Here is a 22,438-nt window from a genome sequence, read left to right as displayed (position 1 = left end):
ATTTTGCTTTATGCAGCTGCAGGGCAGATGGGCAGGTCATGCCAATCACGTGTCAGCTACACCTTAGTCACAAATAAGATATGGATACATTCACCTATTAGTTTCTTAGAGGGTGTGTACTTGAAAGTCAATCATTGAATGTGTTAATAATACAAGGGAGCCATGTTTCGAAGTGCAATAAAGCCATATGTGTGAATTATTTAAACCTGTGTGTGGTATGTTACACACATGTAAATTGCACTTGCATTTTCTTTAGTGATTTGAGTGAAGTGTATGCGATTTTTCCTAGCGTGGCTTGAATGGTGACGAAGATAAAAATGTTTTCTGGATAGACCTCTGTTCGTTTTCAACAGAAATGCTCACTCTGTTTTTGCCTTCAGCTCTGTGTTCTGTGGGCACGTGCTTCAACGGAGGGAAGTGCGCCGGTGGAGCAGATCACGCCTGTCAGTGCCCAGAAGGATTCCAGGGCCCCCGGTGCCAGTATGGTAAGCTAACTCTCACAAGCTACACTCACACACCGAAACTAAAATACAAGTTTCTGAAGATTTGCGATAAAACTGAAACAACATTTAGGTACATATAGGTAGATTCTAAAAACGCAATATGTATTGGTTCTTTTCCCAGATGCAAAGTATATCAATATAATAATGAGAATCTGTATTCTTTGAATACAAAGTGCCGTTATTTGTACTATTTTGGGATTGTAGTGTATCGTTAATAGTTTAAAATCATGAATTTACACTATATTCGTTTTCGAATTTTGAAGTTTATACAGTGTTTTTTCTCTTTCGTCTTATTTTTTTTTTTTTTTTACAAATGATATCCTAATTTGCCTAAAGAGCTATGCTGTGGCCGAATTCGCTGAGTACCCCTGTGTTTTCAGTTATATCTATGTTAGCGAAGCGGGGGGCGTAATAATGGCGACACACCCTGAGGCTTTTACCATTGTCTACAGTGAATTATTGAATAAACCATTTCACTTTTCATTGCTTGGACATATTCATTGAAAATGCCAATTTGATGGTTCATAAGAATCCCCAGCTCAAGAGGCACCATCTATTGTGCAATATGTCAATAAGACAGAAGGTTTGTATCATACATTTGCATTGGTGTCAAGCTAGAACTTTCTTTGGAGCAAGGTTTGTATATGGTGTATGGTTCTGAAGCTAGTTTTGTTACATGTACCCTAAATGTTCCTTACCAACAGATGATAAATGCACGAGCTGGACAGTAGAGGGTGAGTGTATACTCTGATGAGTAGCCAGTTTTACTCATTAAGGATCAGTCCATTAGCAGAGATGAAAGATTTTGTTCTCACCAATGATCAGTCCATTAGCAGAGATGAAAGATTTTGGTCTCACTAATGATCAGTCCACATTAGCAGAGATTGAAGATTTTGGTCTCGCTAATGATCAGTCCATTAGCAGAGATGGAAGATATTGAGTCACCACCACCAACTGGAGTGCCATTTGGGATGAATAAAGCACAGAACTGCTCAAGCTTCCATCTAGAATTTCATATATCCCACATTAAGTTAAACTTTGCTGGGAATGTTTGCAATTTGTTCATGTGCAGTCCCAAATATGTGGTCACATTGTGGGCACTAAGGCCCTCAATACAACTGACTTGAAAGTGGTATGGATTTTTCCCGTCCCCAGAGTACCAGTACTGGGGAAACTCAGATCCATTATGATTCCTGGCCGTAAGGGATACCAAGAAATGAGGACTTACTGGGGAGATAAGTAATTCCATGTGTAATCCTCCAGTAATTCCTAATTTTCTCCTGGGTTTTCACAAAGTGTTTTCAGCCGTTTTCAGCAAACAAAATTTCCATGTGAAAGTGAAAAACCTATCATTCCTATGGGGCTGGAACTCTTGTTACAAGCCAGATGAGGACTTAGAGGCCACTCGTAATGAGGGCCCAAGTGTACTTAGAACCATGTGTGGATGCCACATACCCAGAATGGGATTACTTTCCCAGTGAATTCAGGTGCCATCCGTTGCACGACCCATATTCGGACTGGTCACAATCCAAACAAACAAAAAAAACCTGTCTTGGCTTCTTTGCCATCCTTGTAGGAGTAAACATCATCCCACATGTACTTCATGTTTATTGTGTCATGAGTTATTATCAGAGGGCGACGAAAGATCTTTGTTTTTGGCAATGGTTAAAGAGGTGAAATAGAGTAATTAAAATGATTTAATAATACGTTATTATGACTGGCTGCGTTGCTCTTGCCAGGATTCAAGCTAGCGATTCAGTTCATTGCTGGGGCTATTTCATGGACTGGTCCACTGGCAGAGAGTGAAGGGTGAAGATGTTTGTTGTGTTCTAAGGTAGACTGTGCCTCCACCTTGTTTCCAGTTGAGTGTGCCAGATCTTGTCATTTGATGCGGGATCTGGAGCAGTCAATGGGGATCACCGTGTGCTGTCCGTGTTCCTCTGTAAATAAAAACACCAAACCAAGAATTTGGAGCCTGATTCGTGTTATTCTTCATAAAAGCTCATTAAGGAAGTTAACCATATTTCAATGAGTACTTGTTTTATTTTAAGCTCGTAAATTGGGCCTATCAGTAAATCATTTTGCTACTATAGTATGCAAAACTTTTCGATCAATCCGAACTATTTCACTAGTTCACATCCACTAATTTTTTAATTGGATGGCTTACAGTCTGTCTTATAAAGCAGAGGTCGATTGGCGTATTTATCCGAGTTGACATACCTTAAATCAATTTATGGAGTAAGAAAGGATTTCCAATCCCCTTTTCCATTTTATGAACTGCTCTATTTCTTGTTAGATTTCAGGATCTAAGGGAAGCCTGACAAGGTAACAATGGCTAATGTCCCTGTAACTGAGAACTCCTTTGAAATACCAGGGTTCCTTATGGGTACTGAATAAAGATAACTATTTATTTTGTCATTGTATGCCTGGTTCCTGTCATTTTATGCATGCATTAATATAATTTTAAAACACAAAATTGAGTCCAGGTCTTTGATAGTGAAAGAGATGGTGAAACATTGAGGAGGACTGGAAATCCCACAAATCACTAACTGTCAAAAATGTTCAAATATGTTTCTTGCTAACGACCATAAACCTACCTTGGACTTCCTTAAAGTTAAATCATTAAGATTTTGTTTTAGAGGGTATATTGAATGTTACATGCTCAAATATGTGGGGACCTGGGTAGACATACACTCTTGTATCATGATAATAAATATGAACTCGGTGGCATTCACTGGATGTAGCAAATGTAGGTGCTGTAGACTGGAGGCACACAAATGGATTTCACTAGAGCAACTGAATTTTAGTTTTTTGTAGCTTGATCATTGTGGCCAGTGTGTGGTGGGGTGCAAGTTTTAGTTAGCTAAGTAAACTATAACTGTTGAATTTCAGTATTGTTTTGTTTTTTAAACATTAGTTTTAATCTTTCTTCAACACCTATCTATAATATCAATGTAAGCTTTGTTTTTATAATGAATTTCTAGGATTTTTTTTAACATAAGCTAAGATCTTATCCCCATACCTAATAATAGAGTCACTTTAACCTTTGATTCTTTCAGTGAATTTCTGGGGCTTCTTTAATTTGAGGTAAGAATTTGTTATCATACCTAACCGTCTTTAAAGTCACTTTAACCTTTGTTTTCTTCTGCAAATTTATTGGGCATTTTGATTATTTTGATTATATTCTGCTAAATCTACCACTACCCATAGCCTTCAGCCATGTGGAGCGTGGTATTTGGCTGCAAGGCCTGGCTTTCTGCCAGGCCCTGCTCCCAACCCCCCCATAGTTACCCACATTTCACTGTGCATGTCCTTTGGATGTGTGCAACTTCCAGCCCAGCCCTACGCCCAACTCCCCCCATCGGGTGGTCAAACTGCCTGCTGTGCATAGATTTGACCATGCACAGCGGGTTGTTGGTTGCATGGCCTACCCACCCAACCCACCTGATGCTCTTCCCTTCGGACACCCAATCCACATTTTGATTTTTTGTTTGTTTCTTTTTTTCAGTTTACCGTGGTGCTCCAGCACTTCTCTGCTCAAACTTAATCCCCATGGCACTTCAATGACATTCAAGCTTCCTGAGGAAGCTTGTACAGTACCACATTAGCATGGGGGCCACCCTGAGCTACGGCTCCTGATAATTTTATCACCAATGGTCCCTCTGTGCCCTCAGACGTGCCTAGGGATGAGGGTATCCCTACCTTAACCCGTTATGTCATATTTTAGGAACTTTTCAGGATACTGGTAATTAATCCCTGAGTCTTTTAATGGCAGCAGCATCATTTTCTTCTTAGCTGCGGGCAGTCAATGGAATTGGTTGGTACTGCCACACCAGTTATGGTCCCACAATACCAAAATGGTTGATAGGAGAAAAAAAACCTCTGTCAGACAATCAGAAAGCCCTATGCTTTTTAGTTTTCATTCCTACAGAACCAACTGTATCTGAACATTTTAACCCCTTCAAGCCTAAACCAAACCAAACTAAACCCCTCTTAAATGTAATTTCAGACAAAGTACACTTCCTGAGTAAGGTTCTAACTTTTTGCTAAATTTGGTGTACTTCAGTTCAGATTTTTTTCTGTACCAGAGAGCAAAGTTTCCTGTAGGAGTTTAACTCAGCATTTGGGAAACACCCCTTTTTCTTAGACCCCCTTGACAGAGCTGCACAAAACTTTCCATTTAGAGGGCGATGTTGATACTTTTTTTGGGGAAGGTTTTGTGCAGATCCGTTAAATTGCACCTAAGTTCTTAGCAAAACAAAAAACGCACTTCCTATGGAAACTCTGACAGAACAGTAACTACACAGTGGTGATCACCAATGTGCTTTGTGTGTATATGTATATATATCTATATATATATATAGATATATATATCTATATGGTCCAGTTGAAGGCACATCGCCGAAACGCGTAGACCGTCTCTATCCCCTACCTTGCTGATTAAATAAATTATAAACAAATTAAAACCAGCTTCGAGTCCTGATTGGGGTGCTGTGGACACCTGCTGCTGCCGGATGGGAAGTTTGGTGATTTCTTGAATATATATATATTCACTGAAAAAACCATAGGTTTCACACACGTTATAGTTAGGAATTAGCATTTAAAAAACCTTGCAAATTCACTGAAAAAACCATAGGTTTCACACATGTTATAGTTGGCGGAAATTTTACTGATAAAAAACCAATGAAATTCCCCCGTTATAGTTAGTGCAGGCAACTATAACTCACGCGACCGCAATCCTCTGCTGATGCTAATACTGTATTTAGACACTTATTTGCCCATGTCTTCTTCCATAAATTTTTAGCTATACATATATTACAAATATTTTTTTTCTCATAAAGACACATATGTCATCAGCAGAAGATTGCGGTCGCGTGAGTTATAGTTGCCTGCACTAACTATAACGGGGGAATTTCATTGGTTTTTTATCAGTAAAATTTCCGCTAACTATAACATGTGTGAAACCTATGGTTTTTTCAGTGAATTTGCAAGGTTTTTTAAATGCTAATTCCTAACTATAACGTGTGTGAAACCTATGGTTTTTTCAGTGAATTAGTACGGTTTTTTAAATGCTAAGTTACTTTACGCCATTCGTGGCGTGCGCGCCCACTTAACGCAGTTCGTTCCGTGCGCGCACGGTGCGCTTCACGCACCGCGCGCCCACTTTACGCAGTTAGTGCCGTGCACGCACGGTGGGCACGCAGTGCGCTACGCGCACCGCGTGCCCACGTTACGCTAGATGGGCCATGTACGCACGATGCGCTTCGCGCACCGTGCGCACATGGAGGACATATGATGCACTTCGTTTTGAAAGGTAATATTTTAATTTTTCACATGTGTAATAAGCCATGCACCAATGGTGCCCTTCTGGCACCATTTGCACATGGGGTGGAGAGAGTGTGGATAATTTTTTTTTTTAAATATTTTTTTTACGTACGCGTACAGTAAGCGTAATCGGCAAAATTTGCGAAAAAAAAAAATTTCCGTTTTTGGCCTTGGGAGATCTTTGGGGACTCCCACAACATGGCTAGGTGCTTTGGAGCTGTCCAAACAGCCCCTGTACATGTTTTTGTCCTTTGTTTTTAAATCCACAGTCACAGTGCGAGAGAGAAAATGGCGGCCGCCACTTCCTGGTTTCGGCCGATTCGAATGTTTACTAAGATCTAAGAGCCAATCAGAATCGCGCTCGCGCACGTCACCGTACGCGTACGGTAAGCGCACCGTAAGCGCACCGTAAGCTGGCTCAGATATATATATTGATTTAAAGGCTATTTTCTCAGAATCTACTGAACAGATTTACACCAAACCTACAAAAGGCACTTCCTTGACCTGAGGACTACCTCTCTGCCAAATTTCAAGTAATTCTGTTCAGCCGTTCGGGCTGTAGCTGTGTCTAAAGGTCCTATGGAAAAATGCATGGGAAAAACGCGTTTTGGGACCCCCCTTTTATCTCAGCCCCCACTTGACGAATCCCCCCGAGACTTTCAGGGTAGGAGCGGAGCGTAGCGCCCCACCTATTTTGAAAAATTCGCGAGGATTCGTCGACCGGCGCAAAAGTTATTCAAAATAGAATGTTGCGGATTTCCTATGGAAACGTGATCCTAACTATAACTACCTACTGGCGACCGCCAGTAGGTAATATATATATATATATATATATATAATCCAGAAAGATGCTGTCGACGGGGACCCCCAACCCTGCAGGGCGGTCTTAGCAAATACGGGAGACAGCGATTCCCGCAAAGAAACATCCAAAGAAGAAATGCGCCAAGACCCGGTTCCTGGACAAAAGTGCTTTTATTCAAATTGGCGCAGGTAATCACGTGCCAGAGGCACCTGACGCGTTTCAGCATTTGCCTTTCTCAAAGGTGTGTCCTCTTTAAGTGCAGTGTCCCAGTTTGAAATTGATCACACGCCCCTTCGTTGGCCACACTCAAACTCCCAAGATGCAGTTCGTGAGACAGCGTACTCTCTGTGTGATCTTGGTGATGTTTGGCATTTACTGTCTCAAAGTCTCGATGTAACCAGGTAGGTATGGCACAACAGTGGAGAGAGACTGGTGCACTTCTATTGCCACGTTATTGCCACACAATCTCAAATCAGCGCTGGGTCCAGGACCTGCTGAACAAGGCATCTGCCTCGCTCCGCTCCCTTTCTCACCCCTCCTCACAATAATCGCCGGCATTCCTTAGGCTTGTGGTGGGGCGAGCGGGTCGCCACTGTTGTGTTATACCTACCTGGTTACATCGAGACTTTGAGACAGTAAATGCCAAACATCACCAAGATCACACAGAGAGTACGCTGTCTCACGAACTGCATCTTGGTTACCTGCGCCAATTTGAATAAAATCACTTTTGTCCAGGAACCGGGGCTTGGCGCATTTCTTATATATATATATATATATATATATATATATATATATATATATATATATATATATATATATATATATATATATATATATATATATTCACAGAAAAAACCATAGCTTTCACACACGTTATAGTTAGGAATTAGCATTTAAAAAACCTTGCAAATTCACTGAAAAAACCATAGGTTTCACACATGTTATAGTTAGCTGTCCATTTCACTCGTAAAAAAACAATGAAATTCCCCCGTTATAGTTAGTGCAGGCAACTATAACTCACGCGACCGCAATCCTCTGCTGATGCTAATACTGTATTTAGACACTTATTTGCCCATGTCTTCTTCCATTAAATTTTAGCTATACATATATTACAAATATTTTTTTTTCATAAAGACACATATGTCATCAGCAGAAGATTGCGGTCGCGTGAGTTATAGTTGCCTGCACTAACTATAACGGGGGAATTTCATTGGTTTTTTACGAGTGAAATGTACAGCTAACTATAACATGTGTGAAACCTATGGTTTTTTCAGTGAATTTGCAAGGTTTTTTAAATGCTAATTCCTAACTATAACGTGTGTGAAACCTATGGTTTTTTCTGTGAATTTGTACGGTTTTTTAAATGCTAAGTTACTTTACGCCATTCGTGGCGTGCGCGCCCAGTTAACGCAGTTCGTTCCGTGCGCGCACGGTGCGCTTTGCGCACCTTGCGCGCACAGTGAGCACGCGGTGCGCTTCGCGCACCACACGCCCACTTTACGCAGTTAGTGCCGTGCACGCACGGTGGTCACGCGGTGCGCTGCGCGCACTGCGTGCCCACGTTATGCGGGATGGGCCATGTACGCACGATGCGCTTCGCGCACCGTGCGCACATGGGGGACATATTATGCGCATCTTTGTGAAATGTATTCTTTGTTAATTTCAAAAAAGTTATATGCCATGCACAAATGGTTCCCTTCGGGCACCTTTTGCACACGTGGTGGGGAGATTGTGGATATTTTTTTTTTTTATAAATTTTTACCGTACGCGTACGGTAAGCGTTATCGGCGATTTTCCGAAAAAAATTTTTGGGGCTTGGGGGTTGTTTGGGGACCCCTATATCAATGCTGGGTGGTTAGGATCTCAAGAAACTGCCTCTTTAGACATTTTTTGGCTTAGTTTTTGCTGCCCAACTCAGAGAGCAAGAGAGAAAATGGCGGCCGCAGCTTCCTGGTTTCGACCAATTCGAATGTTTACTAAGATCTAAGAGCCAATCAAAATCGCGCTCGCGCACGCCACCGTACGCGTACGGTAAGCGCACCGTAAGCGCACCGTAAGCTTGCTCAGATATATATATTGATTTAAAGGCTATTTTCTCAGAATCTACTGAACAGATTTACACCAAACGTACAAAAGGCACTTCCTTGACCTGAGGACTACCTCTCTACCAAATTTCAAGTAATTCTGTTCAGCCATTCGGACTGTAGCTGTGTCTAAAGGTCCTATGGAAAAATGCATGGGAAAAACGCGTTTTGGGACCCCCCTTTTATCTCAGCCCCCGCTTGACGACCGCCAGTAGGTAATATATATATATATTTTTATATATATATTTTTATATATATATATATATATATTTTTTTTTTTTCAACAGGGCGGAGAAGAAAGGGGAACACCTGCTAAGACAGGAGTTAATAATGGGAGAATGTAAGCCCCGTAGCGCAGATAAGAGCAATGTAGTGAGGATGATAACTGAATATTCAGCCCAGTCTTCGGAAGTTGTACAAATTTTCTGAAGAAATTGGAAAATATTACAAACAGATGCAGTTATAGGGCCACACATCCCCAAGACCCCCCAGATCACATATAGAAGAGGCCCGGCCCTTAAAGATCACCTTGTAAGAAGCCATTTCCCGAAGAACCCCAAAAGAAAGGACGCAATAACCGGTTATTACCCATGCATGAACTGCAAGGCCTGCAAAAACGGAACAAAGGTGAAAGAATTTTCAATTCCAGGCAGAATCACAAAAAGAAAAATTCATAAATTAATGAATTGCAATACAGAATTTGTTGTATACTGCCTGTCCTGTCCCTGTGACCTAAAATATGTTGGGAGCACAATCCACCCTACTAAAAAGAGAATTTTAGAGCACATGCGTGCCATAAAAAATTACGATGTCAACTATCCCGTGGCACGCCACTTTAAAGAGTTTCACAAATCTAACCCGAACCTTCTGAGGTTCTTTTGCCTGGACCACGTCCCAAAAGATGAGAGGGGTGGGGACAGAGTTAAGAAATTAAGAAAACTCGAGTCAAAGTACATATTGGAGATGCAAACAAAGAGCCCCTCTGGATTAAATAATGAAGAGGAACTCTGGGTACATATTACATAATAATCTTGAGAAAACAGAATAAATTGTAAAATATGAATATTTGCATCATCGGTACTACCTATTTGCTTTTTTGTGGAAGGTTTGGTGGGTAACATAGGTAAAAGAGGTAGGGAGACAAAGGACATGGGAAAAAATCAGTAATGAAATCCTATCTAATAACAGAAGACCCTAGATAAGAGGTTATGTATGCCCATTCAGGGCTAAAATCAGAGACATTACACATGCATGGGGAGACTTGTAATATATATGTATTTCTAATAATGAAATGAACACTGCTAAATGAATTCATTAAGAATTGTATAAATGTATCTAATAATGTATGGTGGAACAATACGTTACAAAATGTCTGCCCAAAGTTTGAGAGAAAGTAATACATGGTTTCCCTCCTCAGTTTCACTAAACGGACAACAAGTGATTCCTCCCCTCGATGTCGATGTAACTTTATTGTTTGGTTTAAATTGACAAAAAAATGTGAACCCTACCGAGATTGACAAAGGCGTGTAGCCGAAACGCGTCTGTCGGGTGTTTTCTCACTTTGTGGCGAAATAAATTTATGAATACATTTCCCCTGGAGTGCGCCTCATTTATGATCCGAGATAGGATCAACGACAAGGAATAATACACGCGTCTCACCAACGCGGAGGTTGGAGCACCCGTGGCGTGAGAGAAGCAGCTGGTGTTCGTATGGGAAAATTTGTTTGCTGCTGGCTCCGTCACTGACTAGTTCTGCAAAAAGAAGCAGACGCCGACTGGGACGACAAGAGTAACTGGAACGGAAGACAGCGGAAAACAACGTGGAGCCGTGAGAGGAGAGTCACCGGTCGCCGCGGGTCGGAGGACGTGAGGTGATCGGCAGAAACCTTTCCGGTAAGCGATGTTACCATTTTCCGCAGCATTATTTTGAAAAGTGACAGGCACGTTTGGGGTGAATTTAAAAGCGACGAATCATAGCCACAGAGTGCAAGAGCTCAGGGTGTCGAAATATGTTTTCCGACCGAGAGAGAGAGGAAGCCGCGGAGAGTATATTTACCAAAAATACCCGCAAAACAAACGTTGACACAGAGGTGAGCGCGGGTGTACCGACAAAAACGAGCAATTTACGATCTCTATATGGCAGGCTAGAAAAAGCCTACGAGAGAGAAACGAGAAAGTGGTGGGAGGCTACCTCCCTGCAACGATATTTGGATGTCAATCGGATCCCAAGGGGGTTACGAATCTACACAACCCCAGCATACGAAAATCCTGATCCACAACTTTTACAGGAATGGTCTGAATATACACATGAATCATCAAGTGGAATGGTCAAGATACTGATCAAGTATGCGTGGAGCGATAGGCAAAAGATACAAGAGGAAATAAAAACCATTGAAGGAGAGATAGCAGCGGAAACAGATGATAAATTAAAGGAAGAATTGCAACAACGAATGAAAAAACGTCTAATGGACTATGAAAGCATAATTAAACATCGTAAACAAACAAAATACCTCCGAGACGAGGAAGATTATGAATCAGGGAGGGTATTAACCTTCGCAAGAAAGTTTGAAGGCCCCAGGAAACTACTGATGCAACAAAGACTACAAGCAACCTCCTCTAGAGAAACGTCAGAATCTGAGGTATCTGAAGGGGAGCAACCAATACGAAAAGAAAAATAAATAATCCCTTTTTTTTTCCACGAATATCAACTACTAAGACAGGCAAAGCAAAGGCCGGCTACAAGGACACACCCACCGCCAAAAGTAAGAGGAGACGGAGAACAAGAAGGGGCGGGAAGGGGAAAAGCCGGAACATCAGATTATATGGTAACAAGGAGCAGACGTGGGGGGAAAAGGAAGTAACAATAGATAAACAGATAATTATCAATCTATCACAGAGACAATTAACTGCAGAGGAAGAAAAAGTATTGGAACTGGGACTTTCATTCTGCCCCACAATTCAATTTGACTACGCGAATGTGCGCATTGACTTATATAAGTACATAAGAAAAATGAAATTGATGAAAATGCATCTCCTACACCCAGTAAAATTGAAACCTGCAACTGTAGACGTGGAGCCTGAAGGGGTGATCACCACCAGTATGGACACTGAGATGGTACAAGCCTTACATGAACTTGAATATGAGAGTACAATGATGAGTCAGTATGATACTACTAGGACACTTCAGGAAGCAGGCATCACACAAGTAGGTGCCCTCAGCAATATACAAATTAAGTCGCGATTTATTCCGCAAACGGCATACTGACTGACTGACTGAGTTATTTATTAAGCGCACTTATGCCGAGGCGTCTTGGCGCTATGATAGAAGGGACGAGGTGGGGCTAGATTAAGATTTGGTGAACAGCCAGGTCTTCAAGGCCTTTCTGAACGGGATCATGTTAGTTCCCAATCGAAGTGCTGTTGGTAGAGTGTTCCAAAGTTTTGCTGCTTGGAACGAAAAGGCCCTGCCTCCCCATCGCGACCTCTTAAATTTTGAAGGGCAAACTAGGCCCATGGTAGAAGATCTGAGTGTGCGAGAGGGGACATAGGTAGGAAATAAGGATTTCATGTCATCAGCCCCTCCTCCATGTACAGCCTTATGCACTAGACATAAAGTCTTAAACTGGATCCTGTTACGAACAGGAAGCCAATGGAGTCTCCTCATGTAGGAAGATGTAGGATGATGCTTCGGGAGATCAAGCAGGACTCTGACAGCCGCATTCTGCAAGGATTGAAGCTTAGAAAGCTGACGCTCCCCTATCCCGGCATACAATGCGTTACAGTAGTCTATACGGGAGAGGACTAAGGCCCCCACTACTGTTTTCCGCAAGGTGAACGGGATAAATGGTAGGACCTTCCGGAGTATTTTGATCATGAGGAAACAGGCCGAGGTCACCTGATTGACTTGGAACGTCAGTGAAAGGTCTTTGTCCATCAGGAAACCTAGGTTCTTTACTTTTGGTGCGGGAACTGGACAGATGCCCGCTTCAGATGGCCACCAAAGATGGTTCCAGATAGACGGCTTGTGGCCAAATTCTATCACCTCCGTCTTCTCAGTGTTAAGTTTTAGAAAATTCAGGCTCATCCAGCTCATTACTCTGGATAGACAAGTTTTAAATTTCTCCGCTGTAACTTCGACACTTTGTGACAAGGACACTACTAATTGTGTGTCGTCAGCGTAAGAAACTAAGTCTAACCCATGACCCTTTATTAATTTAGCTAGTGGGGTAACATAGAGATTAAACAATGTGGGGGATAATGCTGAACCTTGAGGCACACCACAAGGAAGAAGAAGTTCTTCACACTGGAGACCATCCCAGTGGATCTGCTGATATCTGGACTCGAGAAAAGATTGGAGGAGCGCCAGAGCAGAATCCTTTATGCCTAGCTGGATCAGTCTGTCATGTAGAACTACATGATTAACGGTGTCAAACGCCGCCGTTAGGTCTAGTAAGACAAGAGTGGCCCTACCCCCACTGTCCATGGCTCTACGAATTTCTTCTGTAGCCATAATTAAGGCAGATTCAGTGGAGTGGCGCGGTCTGAAACCGTGTTGTGTGGAGTCCAAGGCACTGCTGGTATCGATGAATTGCATTAGCTCCTGATTGATCACTTTTTCTAAGACTTTGGCGGGCAAAGGAAGACAGGATATAGGGCGATAATGTTTGGTGACCTGGGGGTCAAGTGCAGGCTTCTTAAGAATCGGTCTTATACACGCCTTTTTCCAGGTTGAAGGAAAGACACCTGAGCTAATGATCTCATTTAGCAGGGGAGTCAGAGATGCGCTTATCACCGTAGGGGCCAAGTGATAAATGCGAGGAGGGCAGGGATCTAGAGGAGAGCCAGATTTGATTTGGAGTAATATGTCACTGACCTGTTCCTCACTGAGAGGAGAAAATTGGGACAGGCTGTGGGGCGGTGTAAGAAGCTCCAAAGGCTGACCTATGATATTCCCAGGAGCAGATTGTAGCTCCTGGAGTTCCTTATAGACATCTTGAATCTTGCGTTGGAAGAAAAGGGCAAGATTGTCAATGAATTTTTGGTCAGGACAGAAAGTAGAATCGTTGGGACTCCTAGAAAGCAATGTCACTATTTTGAAGAGTTCCTTCGACGAACTATTAGCCTCTTGAATTTTATTAGTGAAGTAAGTGACTTTGGCTTGTTTTATTAAGGACTTGTACATCTCCAGAGTACGATTATACTCCTTCTTTAATGCAGGACTATAATCTGATCTCCAAAGACGTTCCTGCCGTCTACATTTAATTTTGGCAAGTTTCAGCTCTGGTGTGTACCAGGGTGAAGTCACTAGTCGTTTTTTTGGCTGAATGGATTTCACTGGGGCTAGTTTGTCAATTGCCTTGCTGATCCAGGAATCAAATTTAGTAGCCCCGCCATTGCTGTCTTTAGGGTGAGGGATACCCTCTAGCAAGGCTTCAGCTAATTCGGTGCCTTGAATGTCCTTCCAAGGGCGGGTATTGACCGGCCGAGGGCGGGATTTTCGTCCCGTTATAAGTAGATGGAGGTTCACCTTAAAAAGGATTACTGCGTGGTCCGTCCAAGGGACCCGTTGAATATTTTTTACAGCAATCCTATCGTTATTGGTGAAAATTCCGTCTAAAGTATGGCCTGCCAAGTGGGTGGGTTGAGATATGATTTGGCAAAGTCCATAACCTGCCATGATGTCAACAAGGTTGGAGGAGTCTGAGTTGGTAAAGTCTTCTAGGTGAAAATTAAAGTCACCTAGGACTGTGAGAGTTGTGGCATCGTAACACGATTCAAGAAAGGTCTGTAGAGATTTTGTGAAAGGGGCTCTTGCTCCAGGGGGTCGATAGACCAGTAGACCGGATAGAAGTTCCACATTATTAAGTTTTATAATAAACGACATGGCTTCGGCCTCTAGTGAGGATTCTTGTTTAAAGGAAACTTTGAGGTGGGAGCGATAGATAAGCGCAATACCCCCCCCGACCGATCCTGTCCGGTCTACTTGCGCCAGTGAGTATCCAGGGGGGACCGCATTGTTCCAGTCTGGGGCAGAGGTAACCGATGACCAGGTTTCTGTAAGAAAAATCAAGTCAGAACTGGTGGCTGAGATGAGATCCTCCAGTTCATACTTATGTTTTGCCATTGACCTAGTGTTCAGGAGAATACAGTGCAGCTCATTAGACGATTTTGCGGTATTGACCGAGCTAACGCTCCTATCATGGGGGGCTTTTTGTTCAAAACATTGGATTGGAGGGCTAAGACCGGAGTGGTTCAGAGGGGCGGAGATACCATAAGGCGCAAAAAAAACCGTCTTTAGGCCGCACATTGAGCAGCAGTTAGGGCCTATTGTATCATGGTCGAACAAAGGAGTCGGCCGCTGACACTTACCAGTGTTTAAGGCGCGTAGTTCATCCGGCTGGTACCCAAGTCTGATACCGACCGTACAGCACATGGCGCTGGCCGCGATCTTGGCGCGGACGGGCGCAGACGGGCTTGCCTTTGGCGCGCCTTCGGCGCGCCGCCGGCGCGCCCGCTGCGCGCGTCCGCTGCGCGGTCGCGTCATAGCGTGTTTTATAGTGTGCGACCCGGGAACTAGAGCGCTGACTCACTTCGGGAGGGCTTGCTCCGAAATGGGCTACGCGCTGAACAGTAATAGCACACAGATTCCCCTCGTTAAAATATGTTAAAACACAGTGCAAATTCAACAGGAGCAATCAATAATTTTAAGATTTTAAAAAGCGGTGGTCTTAGCAACAATCTGAAACAGTCTCTCTCCCCCCTTCAATCAGGTGCGCGGTCGCGTCATAGCGTGTTTTATAGTGTGCGACCCGGGAACTAGAGCGCTGACTCACTTCGGGAGGGCTTGCTCCGAAATGGGCTACGCGCTGAACAGTAATAGCACACAGATTCCCCTCGTTAAAATATGTTAAAACACAGCGCAAATTCAACAGGAGCAATCAATAATTTTAAGATTTTAAAAAGCGACACAATAGATGCCTTCCATGATTTAATGATTAGTGACCTAAAGAAACTACAAACCAGGGGCCCAAACCTGAGTAAAGAGAATATCACACAAGCTCAATGGAGGATAATAACGGATTTAAAGAATGATGAGAACCTGATCATAAAACCCTCAGATAAGGGAGGCAATATCGTACTAATGGACAGGAAACAATATCAGAAGGAAGCATGGAGACAACTTTCAGACAAAGAGTGCTACAGCATTGTAACTCGATCAATATATGAGAAAAGTATTACTGATTTTCATGCAATTTTGGAAATGTGGCACGACAAGGGTATATTGAGAGACACAGACTATAAATTTATTTTGTGCGAAGCACCAGAAATTCCCACTTTCTATCACCTGCCAAAAGTGCATAAATGCAATAAAAATCCGCCAGGCAGACCAATAGTGTCGTCCTTGAACAGCCTACTGGAAAACGCCTCCATTTATATTGATTGCTTTCTTAATCCGTTAGTCCGAGATCTCAGTTCCTACATTAAAGACACTAAGGATTTTCTACGTGCAATCTCAAATATTCAATGGGAACTGGACATGTGGCTTGTGACCTTAGATGTCACCAGCCTGTACACGAGCATAGAACACGATACGGGACTGAAAGCAATTGAATTCTTTCTAAAAAAACGACATGCAAAGTATTACGAGCATAATGCAATGATCATGGAATTTACAACATTTTGTTTGAAAAATAATATTTTCATCTTTGCAGGAGAATTGTATCATCAAAAGCAGGGGACTGCGATGGGCACGTGCTTCGCCCCCAGCTATGCGAATCTCTTCGTAGGCTGGTGGGAGAAGCACGTGGCCTGGACAGGAGAAAATGAGAAATGGCTAGATAAAATTGCACTGTGGGTCCGCTACATAGATGACCTCTTCATTATTTGGAAGGGGTCATATGAGGAAGTGACTCTCTATGTGACTGACCTCAACAAAAATGATTGCAATTTGAGGTTTACTGAATGCATCAGTAAAACCCAGGTACCCTACCTAGATTTACTAGTTTATATTGAAGATGAGAAGATCCAAACGACACTATATCGCAAACCAACAGCTGGGAACAGCACGCTCCATGCAAAAAGTTTCCATCCTAATAGTGTAATAGAGGGGGTCCCATATGGGGAACTTGTCAGGATAAGAAGAAACTGTACTATTGACAAGGATTTCACCAAAGCGACAGATGAGGCATTCAATAGACTAAGAGAAAGAGGGTATAAAGAAAGGATACTCAACAGGGCGGAGAAGAAAGGGGAACACCTGCTAAGACAGGAGTTAATAATGGGAGAATGTAAGCCCCGTAGCGCAGATAAGAGCAATGTAGTGAGGATGATAATTGAATATTCAGCCCAGTCTTCGGAAGTTGTACAAATTTTCCGAAGAAATTGGAAAATATTACAAACAGATGCAGTTATAGGGCCACACATCCCCAAGACCCCCCAGATCACATATAGAAGAGGCCCGGCCCTTAAAGATCACCTTGTAAGAAGCCATTTCCCGAAGAACCCCAAAAGAAAGGACGCAATAACCGGTTTTTACCCATGCATGAACTGCAAGGCCTGCAAAAACGGAACAAAGGTGAAAGAATTTTCAATTCCAGGCAGAATCACAAAAAGAAAAATTAATAAATTAATGAATTGCAATACAGAATTTGTTGTATACTGCCTGTCCTGTCCCTGTGACCTAAAATATGTTGGGAGCATGATCCACCCTACTAAAAAGAGAATTTTAGAGCACATGCGTGCCATAAAAAATTACGATGTCAACTATCTCGTGGCATGCCACTTTAAAGAGTTTCACAAATCTAACCCGAACTTTCTGAGGTTCTTTTGCCTGGACCACGTCCCAAAAGATTAGAGGGGTGGGGACAGAGTTAAGAAATTAAGAAAACTCGAGTCAAAGTACATATTGGAGATGCAAACAAAGAGCCCCTCTGGATTAAATAATGAAGAGGAACTCTGGGTACATATTACATAATAATCTTGAGAAAACAGAATAAATTGTAAAAAATGAATATTTGCATCATCGGTACTACCTATTTGCTTTTTTGTGGAAGGTTTGGTGGTAACATAGGTAAAAGAGGTAGGGAGACAAAGGACATAGGAAAAAATCAGTAATGAAATCCTATCTAATAACAGAAGACCCTAGATAAGAGGTTATGTATGCCCATTCAGGGCTAAAATCAGAGACATTACACATGCATGGGGAGACTTGTAATATATATGTATTTCTAATAATGAAATGAACACTGCTAAATGAATTCATTAAGAATTGTATAAATGTATCTAATAATGTATGGTGGAACAATACGTTACAAAATGTCTGCCCAAAGTTTGAGAGAAAGTAATACATGGTTTCCCTCCTCAGTTTCACTGACGGACAACAAGTGATTCCTCCTCTCGATGTCGATGTAACTTTATTGTTTGGTTTAAATTGACAAAAAAATGTGAACCCTACCGACATTGACAAAGGCGTGTAGCCGAAACGCGTCTGTCGGGTGTTTTCTCACTTTGTGGCGAAATAAATTTATGAATACATTTCCCCTGGAGTGCGCCTCATTTATGATCCGAGATAGGATCAACGACAAGGAATATATATATATATATATATATATATATATATATATTTATTTATATTTATATTTTAATTTTTTCCTGAGAACGAGACAATTGAAATTTCAAGAGCACAATAGGATGCTAGTAGAAATTGCAACATTTTGTTAAAATCATAACATTTTTCTCTTTGCTGGACTGCTAAATATGCAAATACAGGGGAGGGCCATGGGAACGTGCTTCGCCCCCAGCTATGCAAACCTCTTTGTAGGCTGGTGGGAGAAGCACGTGGCCTGGGCAGAGAAGAGAGAACATTGGGTGGAGCACATAACCCTATGGGCTAGGTACATAGACAACCTTTTTGTTGTCTGGCGGGGCACACAAACACAAGAGGAGGAATATATAATGGCCCTCAATGAGAATGAGTTCAATCTGAGATTTACCAGCAATGTAAGTAGCTCAGAGGTTACATTTTTAGATCTCATTGTGTTTGTCTCAGGCAATAAACTGTATACTAAGCTCTATAGAAAACCAACTGCAGGCAATACTGGTCTGCACTCACAAAGTCTGCACCCACATAACTTGATTAACAGCATCCCCTATGGAGAGCTGTGATGATTGAAACGTAATTGTTCCCGCTCAGAAGATTACTGTTTTGAAGAAAGGGATTGCCTCCAAAGATTTAAAGAAAGGGGGTATATGGCGAAAGTCGTACGAGAGGCAACTGAGAAAGTACAGACAAGGAAAAGAAAAGACCTGCTGATTCGGAAGGAGACAAAGGCAGAATGTGTGCAAGGAGAGTCCAAGGTTAGACTTATACTTGGATTTTCTGCAGAAGCACAACAGTTCCGTAGCCTTATACAAAAGAACTAGGGTATCCTTCGAATTGATGGGATAATCTGTGAGACATTACCTAGCAGGCCAGACATCACATATAGAAAGAGTGCCGCCTTGAAACACATTCTGGTCCATAGTTATTATAGTGACAAACGTCCACATAAAATCGAAATCTCAGGCTTTTTTCCATGTACCAGGTGCAAAGCCTGTAAAAAATAGTGTGAAGGTGAAATACTATCAGGTTCCAGGCAAAATAAGCTGAGAGAAGTATCAACAAGCTTCTTAACTGCAACTCCAGTTTTGTGATCTACTGTCTATCCTGTCCCTGTGGGCTCCAATATATTGGGAGTACAATTCACCAGGCTAAAAAACAGGTTCTAGAACACACACAAGCCATTACAAATCATGATACAACATATCCAGTCGCAAGACATTTTTCAGAGGTGCATGTAGGGAGAAGTGATAGACTGCGGTTCTTCTGCATTGATCAGGTAGCACAGAAAGAGAGAGGTGGTGACCGTGTAAGGTTATTAAGACAGGTGGAGTAAATTGCAGAACTCAGAACACCTATGCCATTTGGGCTCAAGGGTGAGGAAGAACTGTGGTCACATATTGGTTAAATGTATAGGTTCCTATCGTCCTTCGAGGTTTCTGGCAACCATAAAAAAGAAAAATGTAGTAGGACTACAAGGAAAATTAGGTGGCCATCCATTCACCTGCAATCGATAGGGCCGTTGACAATAATGCAGTTGATCAAGAAGGGTATGTCTGCAATATTTGCCCATTTGGGTATTATCGGCTGTATAATGAACCTCTTCAGGTCCCTTTGTCGAAGCAGCATACAGTGTAGATCCTAAGGGGGGATGTTGCAGGTAGCCATTCAAGACTGCTATCACACTTAGGATCTCATAGGCCCATTCAGGGCGTAATAACAATGCTCCCAATGGACCAAATATGACAGGAGTGAGGTTTCTCAAGTCTGATTACATCTTCAAGCCCACATATTCAGCAAGATGTCATTATTGATTAGGACAGTAATCATTTTAACAGCAATTAAAATAGCTCCTTTTTGTCATAATGATTATACATAAGGATGCAATGATGGATTGCCGAATAATGAAATGGTTGGAGGGAAAAATAAATGTTTTCTGGCATTGCCTATGTATTGTAATCATACTTGAAACGTTCTACGATGACAGTGGTTATGTGATGTCATACAGGCAGTCATTCAAGACTGTTATCACATTTAGGATCATATTGGTCTATCCAGGGCGTAATAGCGATGCTCCCAAAGGGTCAAATTTGGCATGAGTGAGGTTCCTCACAGTCTGATCACACCCTCAGACCCACATAATTGATAAGAATTCATTATTGATTATTACAGTGATCTTTTTAACTGCATATAAAATAGCTCATTTTTGCCATAATGATCACATGTATGGATGCATGTCTCTAGGAGGCAAAGATTAATTGCTAAATAATAAAATTGTTGGGGGATTAATGAACGTCTTTTGGCATTGCGTTTGTACTGTAATCATTCCTGAAACCTTCTAAGATGGCCGCCGTAATGTGATGTTTCCCTGTACCTAAAACTGCTGCTACAGTTTTTTTTTTATTCCGATGAATGAATTGTTATCCAATCAATCTGCATGATGTTATAAGGTGATTTTACACATAGGGATACTGACATTGCCGAAGTCCAGGTGGCCGAAAAGCGTTTGTCAGTAGTGGTTGCACTTATGAAATATTAATAAATCTCTTATTGGAAAGCCCGCGAGTGCCCAGCATCGTACTTGGACTTTATTTTGAATCTATATAGTGGTGTAGTGCCACTAGGCAGAGTTCCACGGAGTTGGAAAAAAAAACTCTGTGGGACTCCGCTCCACTCCGCACCCCGTCTCCACTCCCCCTAATAAAAATGTTAAAACACAAATTTAAAAAGAAAAAAGGCACTTACCTGCACTGTGGCGCCTCCGGGCTGCCCTCCTCCTCCTCTCTGTGGTCTCTCTCCCGCAAACCCCTACGTCTGACATACGTCTTGCGAGAACTGCGCATGCTAGCTAACTCCGCTCTGCTGTGGAGTCAGAGATTTGCCTACACTCTGCGTTCTCAGCGATGCGTGGAGTTGGCAAAACTCTGCACACTCAGCTGGCGGAGTGGAGTTCTCTGCCCGCCCTTAGTCTTTAAGAATAGGATTAGCACAGTGCTATCCATGCCGAGCTGTAAAATGACCAACGCCTTTTACCACTCCAGGCACACTATTACAGCTTTGGTAACTAAAGCATCATTTCTTTAGCGCACTGCCATTTAAAAACAGCATATTTCCCATTGAAATGACCAATAGATTTGCTCTGAAATACACTTTTACTGAGAAGACTATATTGCACTCAAATGATGATGTTTGAAAATCAGGTTTCAGTGAATCTTTATCATTCTTGCATCACCAAGTAAAGCATTTTGATTTCTGTTCATCCTTAAAAATCTTTGTTGATTGGAAGGATCGCCAGACAAGTGACAACCTCAGCGCAATGTGAGAGAGCGAGTCTGTGAGGCCGAGGCTGCAGAAACTGGAATGAGTAGTGGCCAACACTGCAGACTGTAGTCCACAGTAGTCTCACAACCATGTCTGGGCCTTGGCAGAGCCACCTCTCAGCCAACATTGAGAGGAATGACCACCAGACAGCATTGAGTCATGCAGGTGCTTCCTGAGTCTCTGCTGGCCTTCTCATTCCAAACTAGCCCCTACACCAGAGCCTTAAATGACACACTCGTGAAAGTCTGAAGCCAATTCTAGGCTCTCAGCTCCTAACTATACTGCATGAGCTGAGGTTGCATGCTGGATATTAGGGGTGGCAGCCCTCCTCCCCCACACACACTCCCACTTTCTCTCCACTGTACAAATGTCTGCTGGTGGTTGAAGAGAAGCTTCAGCGTGAGGTGGGACAATCACTGATGACTGAGGGCACAGACGTGACTGTGAATTAAATTGTTGATGGTATCTATGAAATAAAATAGGGCACCCTCTTGTAGTCCACAGTAGGGGGGTAAAATATTGGGAGCACATGGGGTGATGAACCTACTGTAATAGGTGCAAGTGCAAAGATCAGTGAGTCTTCTATTCCTGCCTGTGCACTGCACAGAATTCCAAATTCCTGTATTATTTCACTGAGTGGTCCTCGGTCCCAGCATTCCACTGTGCATCCCACCTTCCCAGACACATCTATTGAGATCCCAAACTGTACCTTGGAATATCATAAGCATGTCATTATTTCAACAAAAACAACTGTCTGTGGGCAACTGATAGATTTGCATCAGATAAAAAGAATCAGCTTTAATAG

At 42.4% G+C, this 22,438-nt stretch overlaps 1 protein-coding gene across 1 annotated transcript in view; it reads left to right on the top strand.

Annotated features, from left to right (window-relative positions):
- LOC146785830 (uncharacterized) overlaps positions 1-22,438 on the top strand; it is a 946,503-nt gene that overhangs the window by 71,557 nt on the left and 852,508 nt on the right. Inside the window, exon 4 of the mRNA XM_085635161.1 lies at positions 381-485. Within this exon, the coding sequence (XP_085491287.1) occupies positions 381-485 (105 nt within the window). The remainder of the gene's footprint in view (positions 1-380; positions 486-22,438) is intronic.

The sequence above is a fragment of the Triturus cristatus genome, chromosome 11 (genome assembly GCF_964204655.1).
Source record: "Triturus cristatus chromosome 11, aTriCri1.1, whole genome shotgun sequence".
NCBI classification, from domain to species: Eukaryota; Metazoa; Chordata; class Amphibia; order Caudata; family Salamandridae; genus Triturus; species Triturus cristatus.
The sequence above is the reverse complement of the archived record's forward strand: the minus strand, read 5'-3'. Positions and strand labels throughout refer to the sequence as shown.